Consider the following 25,937-nt stretch of genomic DNA (forward strand, 5'->3'; position numbering starts at 1 on the left):
ATTATAAATAATTATATATATGTATAATCGTATAGGACATTTAGTATGCAAACAAGTTCTATCAACTGTTCTGACAAACTTTCACTTTTTAGCTTGAATTTTATTAATTAAATTATTTTGACATTTTGAGAATTTTTGGTTGTCGATTTGGTTTTATAATAATTTATTATATGTATGATAATATATATAATATAAAAAATATATACAAATATTAAAAATAAAAATTTATTATTATTATTTAAATAATAATATTAAATTTATTATATTATTATTATTATAATCTTAGCGCTCCATAGTATTTTCTACCTTCTATTTTAGAATTTGCTGTATAATACAAGCGTACTCATATGTGTATCTTTGCATCCTAATCAGGGCAGTTGAGAAATACTACGATTTTTCTCACATACCACATAATTGTTCACAGTGTATTGGACTCGAATTTGCCAACGCCAGTGACTTATAGTTGAGATTGGATGGGAGCTGCAACAAAACGTTATAAATATTTGAGGAAATGGATTTTGAAATTGTTTTATGCCAAATGATCTCGTTTATATCGCCTCGAAAAGTACACAAAAATTTTAGAGGTAGAAAAAAAATAAACCAAATCACAATTTACTAGAGATGATCCTGCATTTTTGGTGTTACTAATGTGCTGTTTATGTTTATCTACTATTGGCTTAATAATAGTTTTAGGAGTGGGATTTTTCTAGTTCTTATAGCTCCTATTTTATACAATATTCATTGGTTGATATGAAATGCATTTCTTGTCTTAACAATTTTAATAAGTTAATTTTTCTCATAAATGAATATAATGTGAATTAGTAGAATTTGTAACTATTAACGTAAAAGTCAATATCTAGTCTGGCTCAACATAACGGATGACTTCTATCACATTAGGAATCCTAATAAAAATATTTATCCAATAATTCCCAACAAGTACACTGCCGTTCAAAAGTATGTGGACACCTGCTTAACTGTTACTACTACTTACCAATAATTAATCAAGTAACTCACCAATAATAATAAAAAATATTATATTAACATTAAATATATATTATTATATATTATATGTATATATTATTTTTTATTATTATTATATTATATATATTATTATTATATTATTATATATTATTATATTAACGTTAAATTATATCTTCTATTCATCAATATATCCTCCGTGTGCTTTTATAACCGCATTTACTAGTCGTGGCATTCTGGCTGTTAGTTTTTTCATTATTTCACTGTCAATTGGGTTCCACTCCGATTGCAAAACTTCCCATAAATATTTTTAAAAGTAAATATGTTGATAAGTGTTTTAAAAAATTTTTTTACCGCGTAAGCTTTTATTTATTTAAAGAATTGAAATACTTAAATTGTTTAATTTGATGTTATCAAGGTATATTACATTCACAATAGAATTTAGCAATAATCATCTAACAATACACATTATACATACTTCGTAGTTTCTATAGAATTGATAAGTGTCCACATACTTTTGAGCGGCATTGTACACGGTTATACATAATTTCAATAATATCGTTAAAAAACTTTAAAAACAGTTATTTTGGCTGGTCCAGAAAATCCAGCGTTAATGCACAGACTATAATAAAAAGGGAACTGAATTTATTCTGCACTGGTATGTGTGACATAAACTGTCGCTACTATTTCGTTTTTATAGCGTTGTCTTTCTTTCTCTCGCACTCTCGCTCGGACATTGTTGAACAGGCGTGTTCTTTCATCTCTTGCATTACATTCCCCGTCCTCCTCCGCCGGTAAGAACCAACGTAGAGAGGAAGTGATTATTCGGTTTGCCTAGAAAAACACATCCTTACATATGACAGTATGTATTATACGATGTACATGCATATAAATACGCACGCGCGTACACACGTGTGAAATATTTGAAAGAATTGTGTGCTATACGACACCCGAAGTAGAATATTTTTCCGCGGTAAATCGGCGTACGTTCTACCGAATATTTCAAAATAATCTGAGCGCTTTTGCATTCCCGTCTGAAATTATTTGTGAACATATGCGATTTTTGCTATTAATTGATTAAATAGTCTAATCGCTTGAAGAAACAATTTTTTTGTGAATACTTGAATTCCATTAACTAATGTGGGAATGACTGTCTTTTAATTATATTTTCATGTTTTATAATATAATTTAATCTATCCGTGTATTCCCCTAATTTGCTCGTGTATGATAGTACCGAATGTAATAAAACATTCATTATCAAAATTTCATTTTTATTATATAGTTGCTGACGTGCTCGTGTATTTTAGTACTGAATGTAATAAAACTTTAATTATCAAAATGATAAGCTTATTCCAACAGTTATTGTGAGATTATCAAAATGTTAATCTTACTATATTTGAAATATGAACTGAACTTATTTATTTAAATATTTAAAGCAAGAAGGAAAGAGATGGTTATTGCACAAAGAGGGGCACACATACGTATGTATATCGTTGTGTACGAAAACTCTAATTAATTTGAAAGTGTATTTAGTATCATCTCTTGAGGCAGAAACTGTATTGAGAATAACATGACGCCTAATTAAAGTACAGAGAGTCACGATTGCTATACTAATACAAGTGCAGCTTGCGTTAAATATTATTGTTTATTGTATGTATCTACTTATTTGAATATTGCTCTTCTGTGACGTCAATATTAATTCCTCCACAAATTCATATTTGTTCAGAGACTGAGCTCGTTACCTTTAGAAATATCTTAGCTTCAAAACATAGAACTTCGATAAAATCTACACGTTTACAGGATGCACATAGCACTTAAAGAAATTTAGTAATATAAAAATTTTTTGGAAACACGGTGTGAAAATTTTAATGGGACTGATGGACAAATGTGTGCATTCTTTGTGGGCCTGACAACAATTGTCTCAACTTGCGTTTATGAAATCGAAAATTAAAAATAATTACGAATAGACCGCGGATTTTATGTATTTACGGCAAACATTAATAAATCAAATATGGAACAACAAACACAATTAAAGACTTTCAATTTATTATTACACATTATTCTCAACTCTCTAAAAGATGAAACATATTTATATTTAACACCTGTTCTTTGTTAATAATGCACACAATTAGCAGACTGACTATACGTACATGTGTATGTGTGTATTCGTCTCGAATCTGAAATAATTGTCTCAATTTGAATTTTAAGTTAATAAGAAATCGTAGTTCAATTCCTCGTATTCGCTCTTGCTATTTTGACCTGTTACAACGTTTCCCATTACAGTAATGTCTTCCTACTTCACGCTCAGATTGCGCATAAAAATGAACAACTTGGGTAGATACGATTATTCGAGCCTTGCAACTCCTTTTTATAGTTACCGATTGTCAACAACAATAATAACGAGACGTAAGCCTCGAATAATCATATCACCTCTTCCCAAATTGTCCATTTTTGTGCGCAATCTGAGCGAGAATTAGGGAGAAATTTCTGTATTTGTTACTTAGCAAACACTAAATATAAAAGTTGGTGCCACTGTATATGACAAATTCCTGTAAACATTAAAGGGACCGTTGGCGTTGAGAATCACTGGCCATATCTTGTCCCTTGCAAACTAATTTATTTTCTCAATTGAAAAGAAAATTGCGTTGCACCATCTCTTGACGATTTCCGTACGGAGGAGACTCCTTTTTGTCGCGTGTTTCATTTAGCTTCGAATTCAACTTTTCAAAATAAATTGAAAATGATCAGAGGAAATGGGTGCGTTAATGTCGTTCAAGATGCTTCAGTCACTCTCTAACACGTTCGATCATTATAAAAAGATTGGTATTCAAGCATAAGTTTCAAAGAAATATTATAAGCGCAAGCAAATGTATCTTCCCCAAGTGACTGAAATGGCAGTAAATTATAATAGCAATTGTTCATTAATATCTTAAATGATTTACGATACTTCACATAATGGTGACTCCTCGTACAATACATGCAGGATGTATGTACGTAACATGGAAATTGTGTATTTTTAAATTTTGATAATGATCCTTTATTACGTATAATAATAATAATAATAATAATACGTATAATACGTGGTCCGAGCTACATAATGCCTTTGTTTGAACTTTCCGGTAAAGATTTATTAGACTTATTATTTTGTGCATGCAAATTACGTGTGCGTTGCCGTTGACCATTAGCTATTAGTCACAAAGTCGAATAAACTAATTATATTGATTATTAACTAAACACCAACGATGTAGTCGTGCTATTATCGTTTTCTAGTTCATCAAAAACTAATCTGTATTAAAAGGATATTCTCTTTTAACTGTTAAAACGATAGCAGTCGACGTGACATAAATCTTCGGATGCAACTGACAGTTTATACACATACTTCTTCTGCTAGAAATTCATTTTCTTATTTGTCAGTTATGCCATTTCTCCATTTCTATACATGTATATTGAAGCGTCTCGTGATAAGAATGCCATTCGAAAATGTCAAATAATGGAAGTAGTCAGGTTATACATTATTTAAGGAGAAGTGCTGTATGTCAGAATTTCAAAAATATTTATGTTGTTACATTAATTGAATCGTGGAATATAGAATCCACGTATTTATCAGGAAAAAATCATAAAATAGGCTCAAAAGAATGATGTATTTTGAAACCCTAGGGAAGAGTGATAAGGGAAGGGAGACTACAAGAAATTGGAACAGTTTAGAAGTACTGAAAATATGTGGCTACAAACGAAAAGAAAATCTTCTACAAGTAAAATTTGACACCCATCTAAAACCACGTAAAACTAGAAAATCTTTATTTTCTATAAATAAATGTTCTAAAATATAACGTTCTATTAGGATGTATATCAAAATATATATGTTCCATTAGAAACTATTAACGTGTGTTCTAATGTATAAAAAATGTGTATATTATATAAAATCGAAAAATATGGAAAATATGATAGAAATTGTGGTTTAGCATTTTAGGTATAAAAATCGCAGATGTCATTATTCTTCCCAGTACTGGTACAACTAGGATAATAATTCAAATTTTATTGTGCAATTTAATAATCGTTAGGAAAAATGCACACGTACTAGAAGACATGTCGATCCTTCTCAATACATGTATACATATATAGTAAACATATGTAGTACTAAAGTACTAAAGTAATTTTTTTAAACATATGTATAATATTTACGCTTCAGCGAGAGATAAAGAACTGATTGAAATCTTAAAATACAATTTAAGGACCGTAATATGAAGAAAACTAGTGAAAACATTAACCCTTGCGGTATCGTCGATTACATATATAAACATTTTGAATTAAAATTTTGTTATTATTATCATCATTATTATTGTTACTATTATTATTACTATTATCTTACCGTACTTTTTTTCAACAAACGGCAGGCGGTATCCAGTGTCAAACGGTAGCTCTAGATCCAAAATTGTTAAGCAACAATTATACAGGGTGTCCCAGGTTTTAATGTTCAAACTTTGTCAGTATATTCTATGGCACAAAGTAAGAAAAAAATGTTATGTAAACATAGGTCACATAGAGCTTTATTAAGAAGTTATAACAAAAATTCAGAATAGGAATAGTAATCAACTAAAAAAAAAAAATAAAAGATAAAAGAAAATCTTCCATCGATGTCAATCATGTATTGTCAACAACGGTTATTAATACATTTCGAAATGTATTAATAAACACAGCTTACATAAACACACGGCATGTGCTGATCTATTCAAGCCAATGCTCGCAGTAACAGCAAGTTGATTACTATTCCTATTCTGAATTTTTGTTATAACTTCTTAATAAAGCTCTATATGACCTATGTTCACATAACATTTTTTTCTTACTTTGTGCCATAGAATACACTAATAAAGTTTTATAGTAATAATATACATTTAATTTCCACATTTTGTATTAAAATCTGAACAAAGTACATGTTTTCTTTTACTGATAACTCTCAGAGCATTTCTGTAAATATTATACAATGTATAATATATCATCCACTACATATACATCTGCAGGTTTCCTACACAAAGAATTTAAATATTATTGTTCGCAAGCGGGACAAAATAATAGCACTTGTAATAAATCTGCGTTTTCCAGTTACACCGACGCTTGCGAATTGCGACCATCAACCCCGGAACGTAGTTAATAAAGACCGTAATAACGCGGTCGCGGAAAGAGATTGGACACGCGTGAAATGCACGTTGTAATAAAATTGAAAGTAGCACGATATTCCAGTGACAAAAGTAGCAAAATTTACGAATAGAAGTCGAAAAGTATTAGTGAATTTCTTGAGAAGTCCGGAAAACTGGCAAACGACGTGCAATACTAAGAGCCTACAAGGCAAATTGCTCGAAGCGTTGGTGTAGGCGCCAATATAAAAATTATTGCTATACATAATATTTAGTTAAATGTATTATCATTTTGTTCCACTATATTTCTTTTTAAAATTCTTTCTCTTTTCAATAAAATTCTATAAACAGGCGAAATTCAATTCGATTTCATTCGTGTATATTTAAAGAGGTAATTTCGCGAGAATGTCTAAAAACGAATCCTCGGTTGCAATGTTAAGTAACTAAAGATCACGTCAAATTGAAAGCGTGTGATCTCTTTGTCGCGGAGTGCACCTCGCAACTGCAGATATAACACTTTAGAGTGTCGTTTTAATTAGTCGCTCAAAGGATAGAACGGTGTTTTCGGCGTATGCTGTTCTCGACGATTTAACACGCAGTTCTGTACTAAACGTTGACAATACAGGCGTAAGAAGTTTAGACGGGACGTGCATCTTGTTGACGGTGATTGCGGTTGTCGTGGTTGTACCTGTAAAATTAAATTCGGCCGAAGTAAGTAGCTCAAAATACGATCTTTCGGGAACTTCGTGTACGTCGACGCGACGTGTTTCTGCGCTGCTGGCGTTCCCTCTACTTTCTACTCAATCTGGTTTTGAACTGTGTCAAACTTTTGATACCGTAGTTTGCAGTACTATGTTCCCCGACTAAAGAAGACGTACCGAAGTGTCGCGGATAAAGGCAAACACGGCCGTACGTATTTAAATGCCGTTTAAAAGTGGTCAATGCGTTCATCATTCGACACTATATGTACTTTGTCAGATTGCTGCACCGTGGCCTCCGTGTTTATCTATTGACGTTCCTTTCGGTTCATACTAACGTCCTCGGGGCTTAGCACTTCCCTCGATGATCAACGCAGCTAGAATGGCAGTCCGCTGTACCAATTGGGGCTCTCCCGTGATGAACCCACAGTTGTTGCGGCTTACTTGACGCACAGAGACACTGTGTGCGATGTCAATTCGTCACAGGTTCCGGATAGATCCGGCTCGAAGAACCGGAAAATCTGACGGGATATGTGTTCCCTTTTCTGGAGATCGACTCAATAACCAACAAATTCTAGTTTTGTGTTTTATATATTTTAGTTACCTGTGCCTCTGCTTATACATAAACAGAAAAGAACCTCCGTTTTGTGAACTAATTGCAGAAGCGTTCACATAAGAGAATTTTAACGCAACGGAACAACAGGCGGTTAACACTTGTCAGTTCGATTTAATACTTTATATCTAACGACACAAGATAAAGAAAGATATACAGGATGTCCCGAAATTATGATACTTCCGGGAAATGAGGGGTTCCTCAGATCATTAGTAGTAACTTTTTCCTCAGCGAAATTGCAATCCGCGGCTTATTTTACGAGTTTACGTCTGGCGCCAAGGCGGCCGAGCCGATTTCGCATCTCATTGGTCACTGTTTTTTTTTGTTAATAACTCGTAAACGATGCCTTGGAGAAAATTTTTCTAAAGAAAAATGTTACTTCGAATGAGTTCGTGAACTCCTCATTTCCCGGTTGTACCATAATTTTAGGACACCCTGTATTTAATACTACATTTACGAATGTCGATTATACATATATCTATTTTTACTGAAGTAAATTTGACTCGTACAACAAAATTGAAGTTCTTCTGCAGACAAAATAGTTCCAAATCGATAAACGAAAGATTTATTATTGATTTATTAATTTATTAATTTATTATTGAACATGAATGTTAACGCATCAGATGTTTTCTTCGTATAAGCCATTTTCATATGTCTAAAGTAATTAACTGTTAGATCATTTTATGAGCGAATTATTTCATAACCATGAAAATAGGTATACCACATTCGACATTCAATGCGAAATGAACCAACAGATGTATTTAAAAATTAATATTTAAGTTTTATGTATAGCAATAAAATTTTCAATCAGTCAAATTTGCTCAGACCGTAAATTTAGTGTTAAAGAACAAATAGTGCGATAAAGAGAATTTTAAAGATATTTTCTTATAAGCCGAACTGAATAAGTTTTAATATACTACTCGACATAGATTTTCGATATTTCACCAATACTTTATCGTACAGTACGGACCCTGATAAAATACACAATCAGTGTAAAAAGTATTCGCACATCTTTTAAAACCGAATAACTTTTTTCGTAATTATAGCAAGCGATCTAAATATTTTGGGATGTTAAAAGGATTAATCTAGTAATCAATGGCTAAAACATTGTTTTCAAAGATTGCAGTTGGTTGGTACGATAACAAAATTAAAAAATGACGTTCTTTTAACCTCTATGACCTAAAAAAAAAAAAATAAAGTAGCTTGGTTCAATTTCGAAAATGTTATACCGTTTTAAATGGTGTACGAATACTTTTTACACCGACTGTGCGTGATAAATATAGGACTAAAACATTTTCATTTCTCATGATTTTTGTTGCTCAAGCCGAATCTGATTAACGAAGTATGTCCACTTCAATTTACAATAAAAATTCTTTGCTACCTGGAAAGTACATTTTTTTTTCTTCGACTTGTTGGCATAGTTCTTTAAAGCTCTTATGAGAATAAAAAAAGACTGATGTAAAACTTCACTTCGTGTAGAAAAAACATTGTTACGTTAAGGAAGTTAATATCAGTTAAATCTCTGTATTCGAACTAAACAACGTCCTCTTGAATATCGGCTTTAAAAAGGTGTACGGTTGCATTTGCGGCGTCGCTTCGCAATATTGGAATTAAAATATTTTCCAACCTAATGGCTTTCGACTATAAATATTAATACTTTTTATGAGAGATGTCAAACGCTAACAATTAAGGCATTAAAACTGATATCACAGTGTTTGTGTTTCTTTTGAAACGAATATCTGTTAGTTTAAATATTTTGTTATGTCATTAAATACGTCGGAATTATTTCAGCTTACAGTTTTCCAATAAATCCTGTGTGTTGAATACGAATTATATTTCAATATGAATTCGTAAGCTTCAGCTGATTAATTTTTAAGTACATCAAATGCAATCTTTTATCATAAAACATGAATTAAATTTTTCCTGTATTCAAAATCGAATAATCCAGCATTACTGTGATTGCTTTAAAAAACGTTTTATAGTTTGTTATTTTAATATGTTTCATTGCTTATCACATAGAAGAAATTATTTCCATCCTAAAAATTCATTACGACGCTGCCTAATGAAGAAATGTACCTATTCTTTAAGTGCGTTATAAAATAATTATAAACGTGCGTTGTAAACATTTCGCACATAAAACTAAAGTGACTACTGACTTCGGTTAATTAAATATCGTATGATAGTTTAATGTTGGATTTATGATGATGCAAATGAAATAACAACAAACTATACAAATTTAATTAATAGACATTAGCATCACTCGGCATACATCGCAATTACAAAAATCAATAATTCTCCTCTCTGTCAACTATACTCTTCCTCTCGCATCTCAAATCACAATTTCTCAAAACGTTCTTTCACACTCAGTAATTGACATTTAAACCAACTTCACAATTCGCAATAAAAAAATCTCTCACATTTAACACTAAGCTGTAAAAATTGTAAACCTTTTGAATTTATAAATTCAGCCTTATCAGTGATAGGTTATCAATCTTATAAAGCAATACTCATTAATAATTTTAAGAGGTCGATAGATTTAATGTTAAAACAGTAAGTGTATAGGGATATTATGAATCCGATAACTTAAATTATCCTAATTAGATATACTTTTTTTAAATTAGATATCATTTATATAGATATCACATCAGATTTATATAGATATCATTTATTAGATATACATATATTCCAGTATAGGAATAATAGGAATATTAGGAATAATATATTAAATAGAAACTTTTTTTCTTTTATATAGTTATCCAAAGAATTGTTATAATTTATTAAATGGACGCGCATTCTTTAAGTCTTCAATCGCGAACAATGTGGAATTCGCGTTCTAAATATTTTGTAAAATATAACGAAAAAAATAAAGAAAATATTTAAAATTTGATATTATGAAACAATTTTTTATTTTTCTTGTTTTTCTCTTTTTAATGTCCTTTTTAATCTAACTGTTAAGACACATCTGCGTAATAAATAAAAGTAACGCGCGATTTCATACCGGAAAATCGAAAACTCGCCCGCGATTCGAGGGTAAAGCTGGGTTGGGGAAAATTTGAAATACTGTGATATAAAATGGTAGAGACATTGAAATATTTGCATAAGTAAAGACTACATTTGGAAATACTATCTCATTTCTTCATTTAGGGATTAAATGAAATGGCATTTCCAAATATCAGTATTCGCTTATGCAAATATTTCAACGTTTACTATTTTATATCACAGCATTTCAAATTTTCCCCAGCCTTGGGGTGAAACACTTTTGGCATTTCTTAACGAAAACTGTTCGAAGAATAATAGATGAGTTTCTTATTAAAAATCATAATGTAATTCTAATTAATAGCATTACTCTGTATCTACATTAAGTCATTCCTTAAAATACGCTACCCAGACATTTACGAGACATTTATTATTCTTGTTTCATGAAATATTACAGTGAAATATTCACGATTTTCTCATTTCGTAAATAACGACAGCGTGACATTTACGATTTTCTTATTTCTTCAAACATGACAGCGAGACGTTTACGATTGTCGGTTTGACCGACCACGAATGCATTTCGATATTTCATTAAGTCGTCTGTAAATCGATTTATAAGCAGTTCATAATTAGATTTCACACTTCCGTTTCAGATCTGCCGCTAATGACAGATTCGGTATCAACGAAGTCAACGACGGCGGCAAAGCGATCGATACCGACAGATGCACCGATGCTGTACTACATCTTCGACGCGCACAGTACGCTAAATAAGCATCAACATCATCACGATCATCGGTGGGATCCTCATTTCGAAGGGGAAGGAAAGAATATGACTGTTCAAGCCGGCGGCCGTGCCGTACTCGATTGCAGAATATCCTTATTGCAGGACAAAACCGTGAGTTTTCTTTCTCTTTCTTTCTTTTTACATTTCGCTTCATTTCCTCCACGTTTCTCCCCTTCCAGGTCTCCGTTTGCTCGCACTCAACTTCGAACAATTTTCTTCTCGCAGAAAATTAGAAAGACGATAATTCACGATTAATCCTGAACCGTACGACTTCGCTGGCGTAGGATAAGCCGCCACAATTTATTTTAATTAATTTCTTTGTATTCGCCCGCCTCGTTCCTCGCTCGCGGAAAGACTTTTAGGAAAAAACAATACGGTCGTTATCATCAGAAGCATCGCCTACACTTAAATTAATTTAATACCTGCTCCCGTTATATGTATGTTTCACGATCGAACTGAATTCAAATTATAATCTTTGATCAGATATAATGCAAACATGATACCATTATTCCGTTTGCATTGAAACGTTTCTACTGCGAATGCAGCAAAAACGATTTCTTCGACAAAGAGACGAATAGATGAAATATTCGAGACGGAGCAGTAAAAAATTCTTTTTTCGTGTTACAATGATAATGTGGAAGGAAAAGATTTTTATGGAGAATATTAAGCAACGTTATATATACGAATATATTATATATACATTATATACGAATATAAGCTTTATTTTCATGTTGTTTTATTGCTTTAAGTTTATAGAAGTAAAGTTATTCCTCATTGTGGAACTTTACGTGCGGTGAAATCTTGTAAGCTGGGATTCAGCACAAAGAATGTTTGAAAAATGAAAAATAGGATAAAGTGCCATCTTGAACAAAGTTTCGTTATTACATAGAATACAGTTGTATTCTCTTCAAGGCTGAGTCTGGCATTGTTCGGATTGTTTTGAATAAATATTTATCTATGATAATTATTCGACTGAATTCGTTTTGGTCGAATATGTTACTTGCATAATCAATTATTCATCATAAATTATTCTGTCTATTCATTCGAATAATTCTTTATATGAATAATTTTTATTCGAACAATTCTTTATTCAAATAATTCGAACAATTTCAAAAATCTCAACGTTCTATTATTTTTATTTATCAATTATTTATTTATTATTTTATATCAATTATTTTTTCTATGAATTCCTATACGAATAAATCCTTATTTCAATAAAACTTAATTCAGATAAATTTCCATCCAGTTAAATTTTTACTCGATTTATTCGACAGTGTGTAATCAAATTTTCTTCGTTAGTTTTTTTCTTTTATCCGTCATCCAAATAAAATTTTTCCGAACTCTGCTTCAAGCTATCATACGATTCTCCGATAACTTTGAAAGGTAATGAAATGGTGACTGTTTTAATCACGAAACTTCTGTTCTCGCGGATGAAAATCAACTTTGAAAATTTATAAAAAAAAAGAAGAAAGAACTTGAACATCAAAAGAGATCGTCCGCTACGTTGCAGATAACTTCACAGAGAATAATGCGTTAAAATTTTATGTTTGTCGGATGAATACTTTCGGGGAGTGCCAGGTCGAAAAACGTAGTTTCGAGAGAAACGGATTTACGGTTTTAACTTAAATTTTTGCTCTGGACCAAATGAAAGTTTAAAAAAATTCATCCTTGATCTGCGATTACGGGTGCATGAAATTGAATTGCTTTTAGCAATTGTCGAATGCCATTCGTGTTTTTTAAGTCCCAAAACGTTCTGTTTCAACCACTTCATAAATATTGCGTGAAAACTTCGTTGTTCGTTCGAATTTCAAAAAATCCTTCCGCCACGGTATTCTACGGATTCGGAACTTCAAAAACAATCTGAAGAATTCAAATTTTTTGAGACCGACATGGTTGCATACTCCCTTAATGCAACCATAACATTTGTTAGTGAACACGGAAGGAAAACACTACCTTTACACGCGGAAAAATGTTAATAGGTCTGCAATACACGCGTTTCTTGTAATCATTTAAATTTCAAATGAGACAGTTAATGTATACTGTCGCAGTTAAACGAGATAATTGGATGACCTGATTCAGATGGGGCACGTCGTATTTGAAATTTGAACGAAGTCTTTCAGCAAACACGGCCGAACTGGACCAATCATTAAATCTGAATTTGCTGAAGTTTTATATGGAACGGTTAGGATGTGTTTAACTAAATTTACTCGGGCTACCTTAGAACACCGAAACGTCTACTAAACGCTACAGAAACTCATTCGGCAGGAGTAGTTATATTCTGAAAACGTTGCACTTCGCTGAACTCCGGTCGCGCTCGCCTCAGCGTAATATTAGGCTATTAATGTCGTTGCTGTTGCTATTACTGCTAACGACGGTGTCGACTAACCCGATTATCCATGCATGATTATCTTTGAAATGTATAACTAGCCTGAAGATCATATTTATAGTTCTACATTATTTAAACTACGCCAGAGACAAAACTTTTGATGTCGTATTCACATTCCTCGTAACCTATCTTCGGCGAGGTTTCAGTGTTTCACCTTTAAACAATAGGTTGACTGTTTCGCGTTAAGGGGTTAAATCTCTTTGACGCGATCAAAAATTACTTGGATTTTAAAACAACAGCAGAGGAGATGTAAACGCTTCATTGATATGACCGATTTCCACTGATTTTACAATGCTATGAACTATTAAAAAAAAGCAATATTAATTTTATTTTAAATGCTGTTTATTTAGATTTTGATTAGGTTTATTTTACAAATGTGATCATCACCAAGATTTTTATTTTTGTGAAAATTTTAAAAATGGCAGCTGTTTTTGTTTGGCTTATCGAATTTGTACAAAAAATTCGTACGTCTTTGATTATATTTTCCAAAATTATTAAAAATTAGAAAAATGTGGATCGTCAATACCTAATATATATATTATATTGAAGGTATCTTCAAAATTTTAAGATAATCGGTTAATTAGCTCTCGACATATACCGCACACCGTTTTTAAAAATACAGTTTCGAGAAAAATGCGTTTGAAGTTGCCGAACATAATTTTTTATATCTTTATATGAAATATATTATATAGGTATACGAATCGACTACAAGTTTCTTATTTTTAAAAAAATAATTTGTTTCAAAGGCTGGAATCTTTTACAGATTTATTTTTAAAGCTTCAAACCATTATTCCAGACGAAAAAGAAATGACATTTTTTTAATATTTCAAAGTGGTTAGACCCCTTAAATCAATCCTGTTTTACGTCCATTGCGGTGGCAATTCACAATAATAGATTAATAGATGAAAATGATATCAATAGTAGGTTAAAATTTGACGCGTTGCATTTCTGGTCTAGACAATCCAGTATTCACGAAAATATTAACGATACATAGACTTTCCATTTGAGCCGTTTATTTTGAAAGTGGCATAAATCGCTTTGTTTTTAAGTCGAGATATTTAAAGGTTTGCGTTTTAACACGTTTAAAAATATGGATGCTAACTTTCTAGAAGATTTACTTGTATTTGTTATCTCAGGATACTGATAGTTTTCTCAGTATAAATAATTTTGTATAAACATTAAAAAATCACCACTTTTCATTACGGTAAAGTGACCTATGCCACTTTCAAAATAAACGGCTCATTTATAAAATCGCGAATCCAGGATAAAAGGCATAAGGCTCACTGTACTTTCCCGGCTAAAATCTGGACACTTTTAACTATCTTTTAAATTCGATAAGATATTATAATTAAAAGTTTCGGTAAATTAGAAACAGTAACCACAGTCAAGAAAGCATAGAAAAAAATATATAATTGTATGGTACATATACGATATAATACATTATATAAAATAAATAAACAAAATAAACAAAGGAAGTTATAAGATTGATTATTTTATTATATATTTTCGACTGTTAAAATATTTCTAAATCAGTTACTAATGTACAACTAAAATAAAATTAGTATTAATGTACAACTAAAATAAAATCAAATCCTAAATTAGCTTTTCTTGTTCGGTCCTTTAACAAGGAAAACCCGGATCCTTAAAGTAAATCACCTCGGACGCACTAAAAACTAGGACAAATCCGGGGAAACCGGGATAGATGGCAACGTCAGTGATAGAGAAAAATTATAGTAGGGGAAATTGAAATGCTACACAAGAATTTGTTTCTTCTTATAAATAAATACGTCGAAAAGATTTCAATTTTATTATGGAATATTTTTTAAAATAGGTCCGTGTATATTCCCAAGCATGGATAAAATTAGTCGAAAGTACCTTTTTTTCTAATATGGAAATCGCATATGAGATTTATTAATACAAAAATTAGAAAATTACAGGTATAATATCAAGAATAATTCGGATCGTACAATCTACTCTCAACTCATAAAAATTACAGGTTAACCTAATAGAAGAAAAACGAACTTTACGATCTCCTATAACTACTGCCACTTTTATGACCTGAATATCATTTGTAATCATTAAACTGCGAATCTCTATGCAAAAAAGGAATTTCTTAACGAGTAGTGAGAAGTACGAGTTAAAAAAATGTATTGCTTGATTTAATAATTTCAATAAATTAGAAAAAAATGTACAAACATTCTTGAATTCTCCTAACGTTTTCATTGTTTGGTAGTTCACGTAGTTCCAATTGTAACATAAATGAATAAAAACCGCAGTATAATGATCATTAAAGGATCGGCCGAAGCGGTGAAATCATAAATAAAATGTTACACTGAAACGTTGCGATACTAAACGAGAATCATAGTAATAGTACTTACTTTTTCAATAGTTTTTCAACTGATTAGAGAGATAACATCAACAGAGGGATCAAAAGTGCATATGAAGTACCCGAAGAAATGAATAGCGAGAACAAAAAACAGTCGATATTTCCATAGCTATTGCAAAATTAATTATCGAATTCGCAAATAAAGGTAGAGATACGCAATCGCGAATATCAGTGCGGGTTTCCTGTTAAATCCACTTGAAATCGTAAATCCTAGATTCGGCCACCGTGAAACGTAATTCTTTCATGAATCACTGCGATTGTTGTCCACCAAATTAAACAAATTGACCGCTCACTCAGAGGCCAGGAAACTCGATAAAATCAATGAATTTATTTCGTAAGACGAACACCGAAACTTATGAGATTAATTACTAGGCTGCGAAGCTCATATACGCAATCTTTTCCCTCAATAACTCGGTAAAGAGAGAAAAAGTTACTTCAGATCACCCCGCGGGTATCGCTATTTTCTGGATATAACGACAGTTCTGGGACACCTTGTATATATGCAATTTGACGAAATTGTAAATTATACTACTTCGCATTACCTAGGACTCGGAACATCCCGCGACTCGCTGTTTTCAAATAAATGGCAAATGGTGTCGAATGAAGTTGATTTGCGCTAGTTTGAGCGTGTTTGTCGACTAATAATAGGAGCTACCAACCTAATACCTCATCTACGAATGACGTCGTGTAGTGTCAAATTGAAAAGAGCTACCAACTCAATACCTAATCTACGAATGACGTCATGTCGTGTCAAATTGAGTGCCGTTTTCTGTTACGAATGACGTTATCCGGCGTCAAATTACATGCTGCTTTCTGTTACGGATGATCCCATCTGGCGTCAAATTACATACTGCTTTCTGTTACGGATGATGCCATCCGTCGTCAAACCGAAGACTATTTTCTATTACAGCGTGGTTTGTTCTCTAGATACGTTTGAGCAGTAAGAAATCAAGGCTGTAACTAGACCCCCATGTTTGTAAGCAAAATAAAAGTTATTTGCATTGATTGCAAGATAAAGAAACTTCGTTTCTTTCCGTGGAAATTCTAATTAATTGAAAATGAGGTAATCACGTATTTCGAAGTTCGGACTCCACTTCGATTTATTAATTTTTGGATATTTGGTGGATTGTGCAATTTTGAACAACTTTTTTCTTTGGAAGCATATGACAATCTCCGTCAATCTCCATAAATGTTCTTCATTGTATACTTGCAATTACTTTTTTTTTTATTTTACGATTGCGTTTAAAAAGGTAACGTGCTAATTTCGAATAATAATAAATAATGATAATAAATTCCAGGGGCAATTGATCTGAGGGAAGCGAAGACCCGCAACAATTTTTTACAATAGAAATGTGCATTAACTTTGCATTGTTGTTGTAAGATGGCAATAGATTATAAATAGTCTACGGATCTTCATGACAACAAACATGAGTCAAATAAATACTTTTTACTTTCTTCAATAATTTTCATGAGTTAAAAGTAAAATTTCGATTAATATTCTCATTATTCTAATATTCATCTAAGCATTATTTATGTTATAATTATTACACTGCGGATTTGTATGCAAAATAACAATTGCCTGCATCAATTGCAAGGTATAGAAGCTACATAAACATTATTTAATTATTTCATAGAGTTGAAAATAATACAATAGTATTTTTAAATTCTTCAAATGTTACCACTGTTCTGTATTTAATCTACTCATTTTTGTCATAAATGCTTAAAATTCGCAGTCTGATTATAAACGAGTTTTATAAAATATAAAGCGTAATACATTATGATATTGCATCAACAATCTTTTGTCTCACAGTCTTTTGTCCCATAGCTTTCCCTGGCCATTAATATGCACACATAGACGCATTCATGCATGTACATACTTCAAACTACACGGTAATGTTCCTTGTCAAATTAGGTGGTATTTCCATAAATCATTTTTCTACCGTGCATATTAACGGAGTAGCAGTGGAACAATTGTTTTGAAGAGAAACTTCAGGGAAACAGGAGAATGGCGAGAAAGGAACCACAAATAATAATAAATGGTACGCAATTAAATTTTTATAACGATCCCCTTGAATTTCCAAGCTTGAATCTCGTTTCATTTATAACACATTCGTACTGCGACGTTACTTACCAATTAATGAACCCGCTTTTCAAACTCGTTTTCCTAAACGTAAGAATACCGTATGTGAGTTTGGAAGATGGAAATGTTCAGTGAACACAATAACACTTACAGATTACAGATTAAAAAGATCAAAGATATCCGAGAACTTTAAAATAGTAAATACAGTAAATTCTCTCTAACAGTCCCTATCAGAGACTTGCTTATATTATCCCTGTGCTATTCCTACGTCTATATGCGTTATTCCTAAGGTTCGACGGAATCGGTCAAGCGTGTAATGCGGCACACGACGCGGCTTCTTTGATTAGAATTCCCGGACTCATAATGCTCAACTCATAATACAACATAACTTTCTAAATTTTAACATTTGAAACCCGAATTTTGTTAACATATTGCTGATAGTTTTCTGATTAAAATGAGACCAAACATGATATAATTTGAACAGATATTTCTGATTACATAAAATAAAATCAATCACGATGTAATTGAATAAATATGGTCTAAAGTATATCGCGTTTGGTCTCATTTTAATTGGAACAATCTGACCAATATGGTAAACAAATATTCATGTATAAAAAATTGGAAATAGAAAGGTTGCGGCATCGTGTTTATTCTAGCATTATTGTGTATTTGTATTAATGTACACTGATATGCTGGCCGCTGGCTTTTAAGTTTGCCGACTGCACCGATTTTTGTTCTCTCTCTCTCTCTCTCTCTCTCTCTCTCTCTCTCTCTCTCTCTCTCTCACGAGCCGCAAGGCTCAAAGAATCGTGACTGGTTTGCTTAAGTTGTCCATTTTCGATTCCAAGCTGCGGGACAATTAGGGAGAATTTTCTGTATCAGGTTTTATGTAAACAAAATCCTTATGCAAATCGGTCGAAAATTACAATATGTCTAATCTGTAACAGAAAGGTAATAAGGAAAACTCATATTATGAAATGATATAAAAAGTTAAGGTGCACTGAGCAATTTTAGCAATAAGAAATTGACAAGGCTGACCGCAATCTGCAATACTCCATTAAATAAATATAAATCCTGGATATTATTTGAGCTTCACTAAACCGTATTTATTTGTGGAAATTATTTAGCGAAAAGCGGTGCATCCATAGTTCGAAACTCTGTCCGTAACGCAGATTTAATAATAACATTATACGTATACAACGTACTTTAATACTCTCGTACGAGCTCAATTTCAAGGCTCTTAATTGAAAATAATATGATCCCTATAGATTACAGAATTTAATCAACAAATAATTAAATATGCTAGATATATTTAGTAAGTAATTAAAACGAAATATACAATGATGATCTTTGGAGCTTCTGAAGAAATAAGTAATAATTATTCTGCTACGCAGCCTTTACATGATAATACATAAAGAGAAGTTTTCACAATACAGTCTCGATAACAATTAACTGAAAACAATACGAGATATAAATTTCTTTGTAAAAGAGATTTATTCTAATAATCTCGCAAATAAATCTTTTAGACTAGATTCACAATAAACGGTCGTTACAAAAGACTTCGTTCGATGAATATTAGAGACGTGTCTACAATTTATTACCTCGATCGTCGAAAACAGCAGAATAAAGCAAATAATAATCAAACATGGACACACGCATTATTTCTTTAGAGAGAAATAGTCAAGATTACTCGAAGATCTTCGTTTAAAAATTAGGAAAAGAATTCTTAAAAATGTTTAGCTATTCTCTCACGTCCATGCGTTTAATGAGTGTTGAAATTGTTGGAACCGTCAATGGCTGGCTAAGATTTAGTGTTCTGAAGATCAATACCAGCCGGCAAAAAATAATAGGTCATTCCACACCAAATCGATTACCTTTTGCAGTCGACATTGTCTATGGGGAGACTTTGTTCAAAATGAAATATGATATAGACAGAATTGGCGAGTTTAAATTTATATTTTCTTGGTTTCGAATGATTTATAAACTATGGACTTTAAATCTTCAAATTCCGCAATATTGTGAATTGAAATGAAAACGTTTAATGTATGTATTACGATGATTAAGTCCCCAATTAGAAATGAATTATGGAACATTGAAAGTTAGAAATAAATTAATTTGTTAACTTTCTGTTCGAAGCTTAGACTATCACTATCACTATAGCGCAAATTTTATGCATTTATAACGTAATTAAGTAGGTCAAATAACATAGTGTAAGAACATTCAAAGAATTGAAGGCTAATGTTATATTATTTTCAACTTATTACAATTATTAAAAAAAAATAAGACATTTTCATTTAACTTATGTTTCCTACATTTAACTTTCAACATTTTTATTTTGCATAAAAAGCTGTATTTCCTGAATCATCTCTTAACAACTTATATTCTATGAACATATTTGCCGATATTAGCAATGTTAGAATAAGAAGTTATGACCCCTTAAACCTAACAAACTCCTCAAAATAATACTCCTCATATTACAGCAAACTGTCAACGAATTTACTCATAACTCCATGAGGAAATTAATTGTAAATGCTCTAAGTCAATAAAAAAATATATTTACACTTACCGACAAAAATTAAGAAACTTTACATATCGTTAACATTTGAATGTTTGATATTTCAATAAGTATACGCCTTATTAAATTATAGTGAATTATAGCGAATACATAATATAGTGAAGCCATATAACATATTGTTATATTGCAATATTGTTTCAGTTAATGCATACGACAAATAAAAGGATTATAAAAAAATACAACAAATTTTGTTCATATTAAAAATATTATAAAAAAATAGACTTAATATTTTCATTGACACAATAAATTAAACATAAGATTGTTAAGATTGTTAAGATTTACTACGATCAGAATATGTATCTCTGTGAAATGTTTCTTAAATTCTGTCGATACGTGTGTCAATAAATTAGTAAGTAACGTGTCACGATGCACGAAAGCTATGAAATTTGATTGATATAAATTTTATAAAACGAGAGTGAAATTCTAGATTTTATAATCACCACAATTAATAACTAGCAACTCTCCCGTATACCCTCGGAAGGGACGTTCTAATTACTGGGTGCTTTTACGATGTCCCTTGTAAGAGAAAAGTTGAGTGCAAAGAACCGAAAATGATAAAAAGATGTAATTAAATTCTACAAAGTCCAACCCGTGTATATTCATAAAAATATTATTTAATTTGCAGGATTTAAAAGTCTGTGTCTTACAAAGAAGTTCGAAACCTACAGTCATGATTCACGTGTGATTCATCAGATTTTGATCTGTATTTGACGTGAAATTAGACTGTAGTGGATAGCATTAACATGAATTTCAAGTGAACATTGCGTGCCACAACTACGTACATCGTTCCAATGAATAATGCTCTCCTTTATCATATGTATAACTCTGTAATAAAAGCTACGGCCTTTTTCCTAAAATTACTATTTTTTCAATTACGAAAATCATCTTCACCATTTTAGCTGTATAAATACATGCTTTATTATACTGAAATACGAAATTTGTTCGTTAAATATAGTGTACTTGATTCTTGAGGAAAATTACAAACAATTTATTATAAATTTTTCATTGGTAAATGTAATAATAATTATAACATAATTATAATTATAATAATTATAACATAATTATAATTATAATAATTATAACACTGCAACCATTCATTTAACGATGTCTCCGATACTGAACAACGATAATGAAAAATAAAACGGTCAAGTTCAAAGTAGCATGATTACCTCTCTTGTTAGGATTAGATATTACACGAGATCATTTTCCCCAATTGTGTTTTCTTGCTGATGTAACTCCAACACTTTCGAAATATTTTCTTTTAATTTTTTTTATTTTCATTTTCTTTTTAACATTTGTTATAGAACTTACACGTTGTTTCAAAACTTGTCCTACTTTTTTTCACATTTGTTCTAACGTCAACGTTTTCAGTGATTTATCGTGCAGTCACCATCGAATTGGACGTCTACTTTGAAGTTGCAAGTTTTTAACGTGCAATCGAAGTAGGTCAGCCAAAACTCTTTCCAATACAGTAATTATCTCAATTATTTCATGAATTGTTACTTTTCAATCGTATCTAGTATTTCCGGAGTTTTTGTTACAAACTTCACGCTAATTAATTTTATTCATTTTTTCGTATTGGGTGATAACTGGCCAAAATAAATTATTTATATACAAAGATTATATACAAAGTATCTCGCGCCGTCAGTTTCTCTTCGAATTGCAGAAATATGAAAATCCGCTACATTGTTTTATTGAGGAGATCGATAACATGTCGAATCGTAATGATAAAATATGATTCGAATAAAGATGATAGAATACAAAGTGCTATCTCGTAGTATTTATCAATTTATTTTCTTCATATTCCTTTTTTTTACAAATAATGTTTTTTGAAATGTTCCATCGAAAAGTTTGTTACTTTTGGGTAGATCGATCATTGATGCATATATCTTTATAATTTTCCTATGAAGGGGGAAGAAGACATAGGCAATTTTATAATTCCATAAGTGCTTGAAATTGAACTGAATGTATTTGCGTAAATATATTCATACAAGATTACGTAAAAACAAACTGCAGTCAACAAATATTCGCAACAAATTCACTACCTCTATTCGAATAATTTACGACGAGTAATGAATAATTGTTATTCGAATAAAATATTCGACTAACAAGTTCGAATAATTATCATAGATAAATATTTATATATTCGAATCCTTTCGAATAAATATTTACTCGTTTGAAGTTGCATTCGAATCAGGGTGTTACAGTAACAGGGTGTTACTGGACAGGTAGTAACTAAAAATACACGCATTATCTACACATTTTTATACTCGATTTTCTAGTAAATGAAGCTCCAAACAGAAAAATGTTATTCCTATTTTTCAACTTATTTCTGCACGTAGAATCACAATGGTACCACCCGTCCGGTAACACCCTGTATAAGCCTGACAAGTTTGAAGTACGTAAGCCGAATCATTTATTTGTATAGTCCTCACGCTATAAGAAGCCATCTTTGTGTTACATTCCCCCTCTTACTAGCTGCCCCACTGCCACAGCTATATCAGTCGCTATTCGCCGACTCGTCACTGTTTTCGGCCAATTGCAAGCGATAGTTGCGGTAGTGGGGCAGCTAGCAAGAGGGGGAATGTGCCTTTTCGTCGCATGAGAACTACACTCGTATCTTATGAAAACTACCGTTGTTAGAGCGGTTCCTTTAATATTCCAACTATCACACCGATTTAAACCAGATGAGAGACGTTGCATTAGTAGTTACCATGCCATTTTCAGAATTTATTTATGTATATTCTACATTATATTTTGAAGATAAAAGCTGCGACTAAATGCATCTACAAAAATTACAAAAGTAAAATCGAAGTTAAAATCGTACAGTGATTAAACTCCTCGAATTTTTAAGACATTTTAATGGATGGTGAATCTTTCTTCGTGTTTCCAAAAGCGGATTACCTTTGTCGGACGCATTCAAAATTTTTGTTTGCCAAGCAGATTTTGAGAAACGCTGGAAATTCAAAGGTACTTCGTCATTTCGTCACGAAACGTACATCGGAATCCTTGCCTCCGGCGAACTTCGGAAGCTGTGAAACATTCGAATTGTTCGATTCAGATGTCAGGTTTCCGGGATTCCGTAACTGGCGCCCATATCCGCGGCGACAATAAACTTATCCCCCCGCGCGCGGTCTACGTGGTAACGCGAAGTACTTCCGGCTGTGCGACGTGTAAGCCGTCTGAAACGGTGATTATTTATCCTGGGAGCGTTAAGGGCTGTTCAGCGCGGCGCGGTGTTCACCCACCGCCGTCATGCTGTATCTGCCAGCGCCACGAGACAATTGTCAACCTAAACCGGACACCAGTCATCCTGTTACATTTTATCCCCGCTTCGTTGGCTTATCTATATTTCATCCGATGATATACGATTCAGGAACTGTCTACGAACTATGCTCTTCGTTAACCATCTCAACGTTCATATTCTCATGTTAACAGCTTTGATTGACCCTTAATTCCAATTGTTAAAATTATTGGTGGAATGTATCTTCTTACCTAGATAAATAACAGAAGCGTTTACTGAAAAAATGATAGGGATCGCTTTTTTTTAGAATGCATATGGATAATTGGACGACTTAACCGTTTGGCTGCTGACGTATTTTTTCGGACATATGCCAAAACTGCGGCCCTAATTGCGCGTGTATGGGAAAAAATGTAAAACACTTTTCATACAATAAACTCACTTGTATTGCTTTGCAACAACAAAAATTAAAAAATACTACTTATTTACATAAATTTGTTTGAATTAATTTTGTGAATAAAATTGATAATAAGCACAAATTCTAGTGACTTAGAACAGCGTTATTACGCTCTCCGCAGTCTTAGCATAAAAAAAACAGGAGCGCTATCACGTTCTTCGCATTTTTGGCACAACATAAGAAGAGCGCGATAGCGCTCCTCAGCAGTCAAAATAACAATGCCAGCACAAAAGTAATGCAAAGCACATTTTTTATTATAATTAAACAAGGAAAGATATTAATATTAACATTTAGTTATTTTATTTCATTTTTCCATAATCTCTTTTTACTTTGTTCAGACATTCCGTGGTCGATATAAGTGCTTCTATCTATTGTTTATTCATGAAGATCCTATGATAAAGACATGTTTGCACCGCGTTAAGTCATTTTCAGAGAAAAGTGGACTTATACTTATTGACTTCTGAACCGTCTAATTATAGTTCACAACTGCTTGACACACGAATATAAGAAAGACCTAATGACATTGTTTCTATACCTTAACACTTAATCTTAATAATTAACCTTAACACTTAACACTTCTTTCCATTCTGATGTCCGTAGACAGACCAGAAAAAACAATCCGTGCGTTAAGTGCTAAGTATAGTTAACTTCATCCTTGATAAATTGCAACCATTCTTCTCGGTAACGATTTATGTATGTAATTTTCGAATGGTTCTTTGTTATAATTGTACTCACTCATGCATGATACACTTTCTTAAATCATAGACATTTTTTATTGTAACTCACTATTAAATATAAGTATTATAGTATTCCGTTTAAGTCGGAATAATATTCTGTTCCATTGTTATCAATGTTTAAGCATTCAATTAAATATAGACATACCATACTTTTTTTTTCTTTCTCTCGATGAAATTCATCACATTCGTCAAGGTGCTGATCATTGTAACAATGAATAAACCTTTCTAATTTGTCTCTGCGCATGATTTATACGACCGTAACTTGTTACATAACATGCGGACAATTGCAAACTGTATTATTGAGACGTTTCTTTACGTCTTAAAACATCATTTACTCACTGGCAAAGATCTTGTAGTAATACATCACGGACAAGGGAACATACCCAAGTGACATTGGCTGATCTTAATGTGAGAAAAAGTTTAGCTTACAAAAACATTCAACACGCGTAACGATCGAACTCGATATTGATCTGTGAGAGTTTTTTGGAAACGTCGAATTTCTTACGGTCCAGCATAAAAAGCAGCAAAAGTAGTCGATCAGTTACCGTTGCGTGCATCATTGATAACCGTCCGTATACATCGACCTCTATTGGCCAGATAATGGTAGGTTAGATATCTATGTTGAAGATATACGATATCGTGTACACTTAATGGGAATACCGGGAACACTATCCAATTCCAGTTACGTGGATAAACTGCGGATTTCAGAGTCCCGCTTATCCCATGTCGATCGATCACTTAATTCACCGTCAATTCACCTATAACGAGCAAATAAACAACAGTCGCGTATGTATGTGCCGTGTCCAACTCTTATTGTCATAGAACACGGAACGCTCGACAAAATAAAAGTTGGTTAACATTCCTTAATTTTTGCAAATCGTGTACTCTAATATA

The 25,937-nt window shown here is 32.1% G+C and overlaps 1 protein-coding gene across 6 annotated transcripts in view; it reads left to right on the forward strand.

Moving 5' to 3' along the window:
• Nucleotides 1-25,937, forward strand: part of LOC117222967 (opioid-binding protein/cell adhesion molecule) — a 727,814-nt gene that overhangs the window by 602,832 nt on the left and 99,045 nt on the right. For all 6 annotated transcript variants that reach the window (XM_076525588.1, XM_076525593.1, XM_076525589.1 and 3 more), the window contains one exon: nt 11,051-11,292. In XM_076525588.1, the coding sequence (XP_076381703.1) occupies nt 11,051-11,292 (242 nt within the window). The remainder of the gene's footprint in view (nt 1-11,050; nt 11,293-25,937) is intronic.

Source organism: Megalopta genalis, chromosome 12 (assembly GCF_051020955.1).
Source record: "Megalopta genalis isolate 19385.01 chromosome 12, iyMegGena1_principal, whole genome shotgun sequence".
Classification (NCBI taxonomy): Eukaryota; Metazoa; Arthropoda; class Insecta; order Hymenoptera; family Halictidae; genus Megalopta; species Megalopta genalis.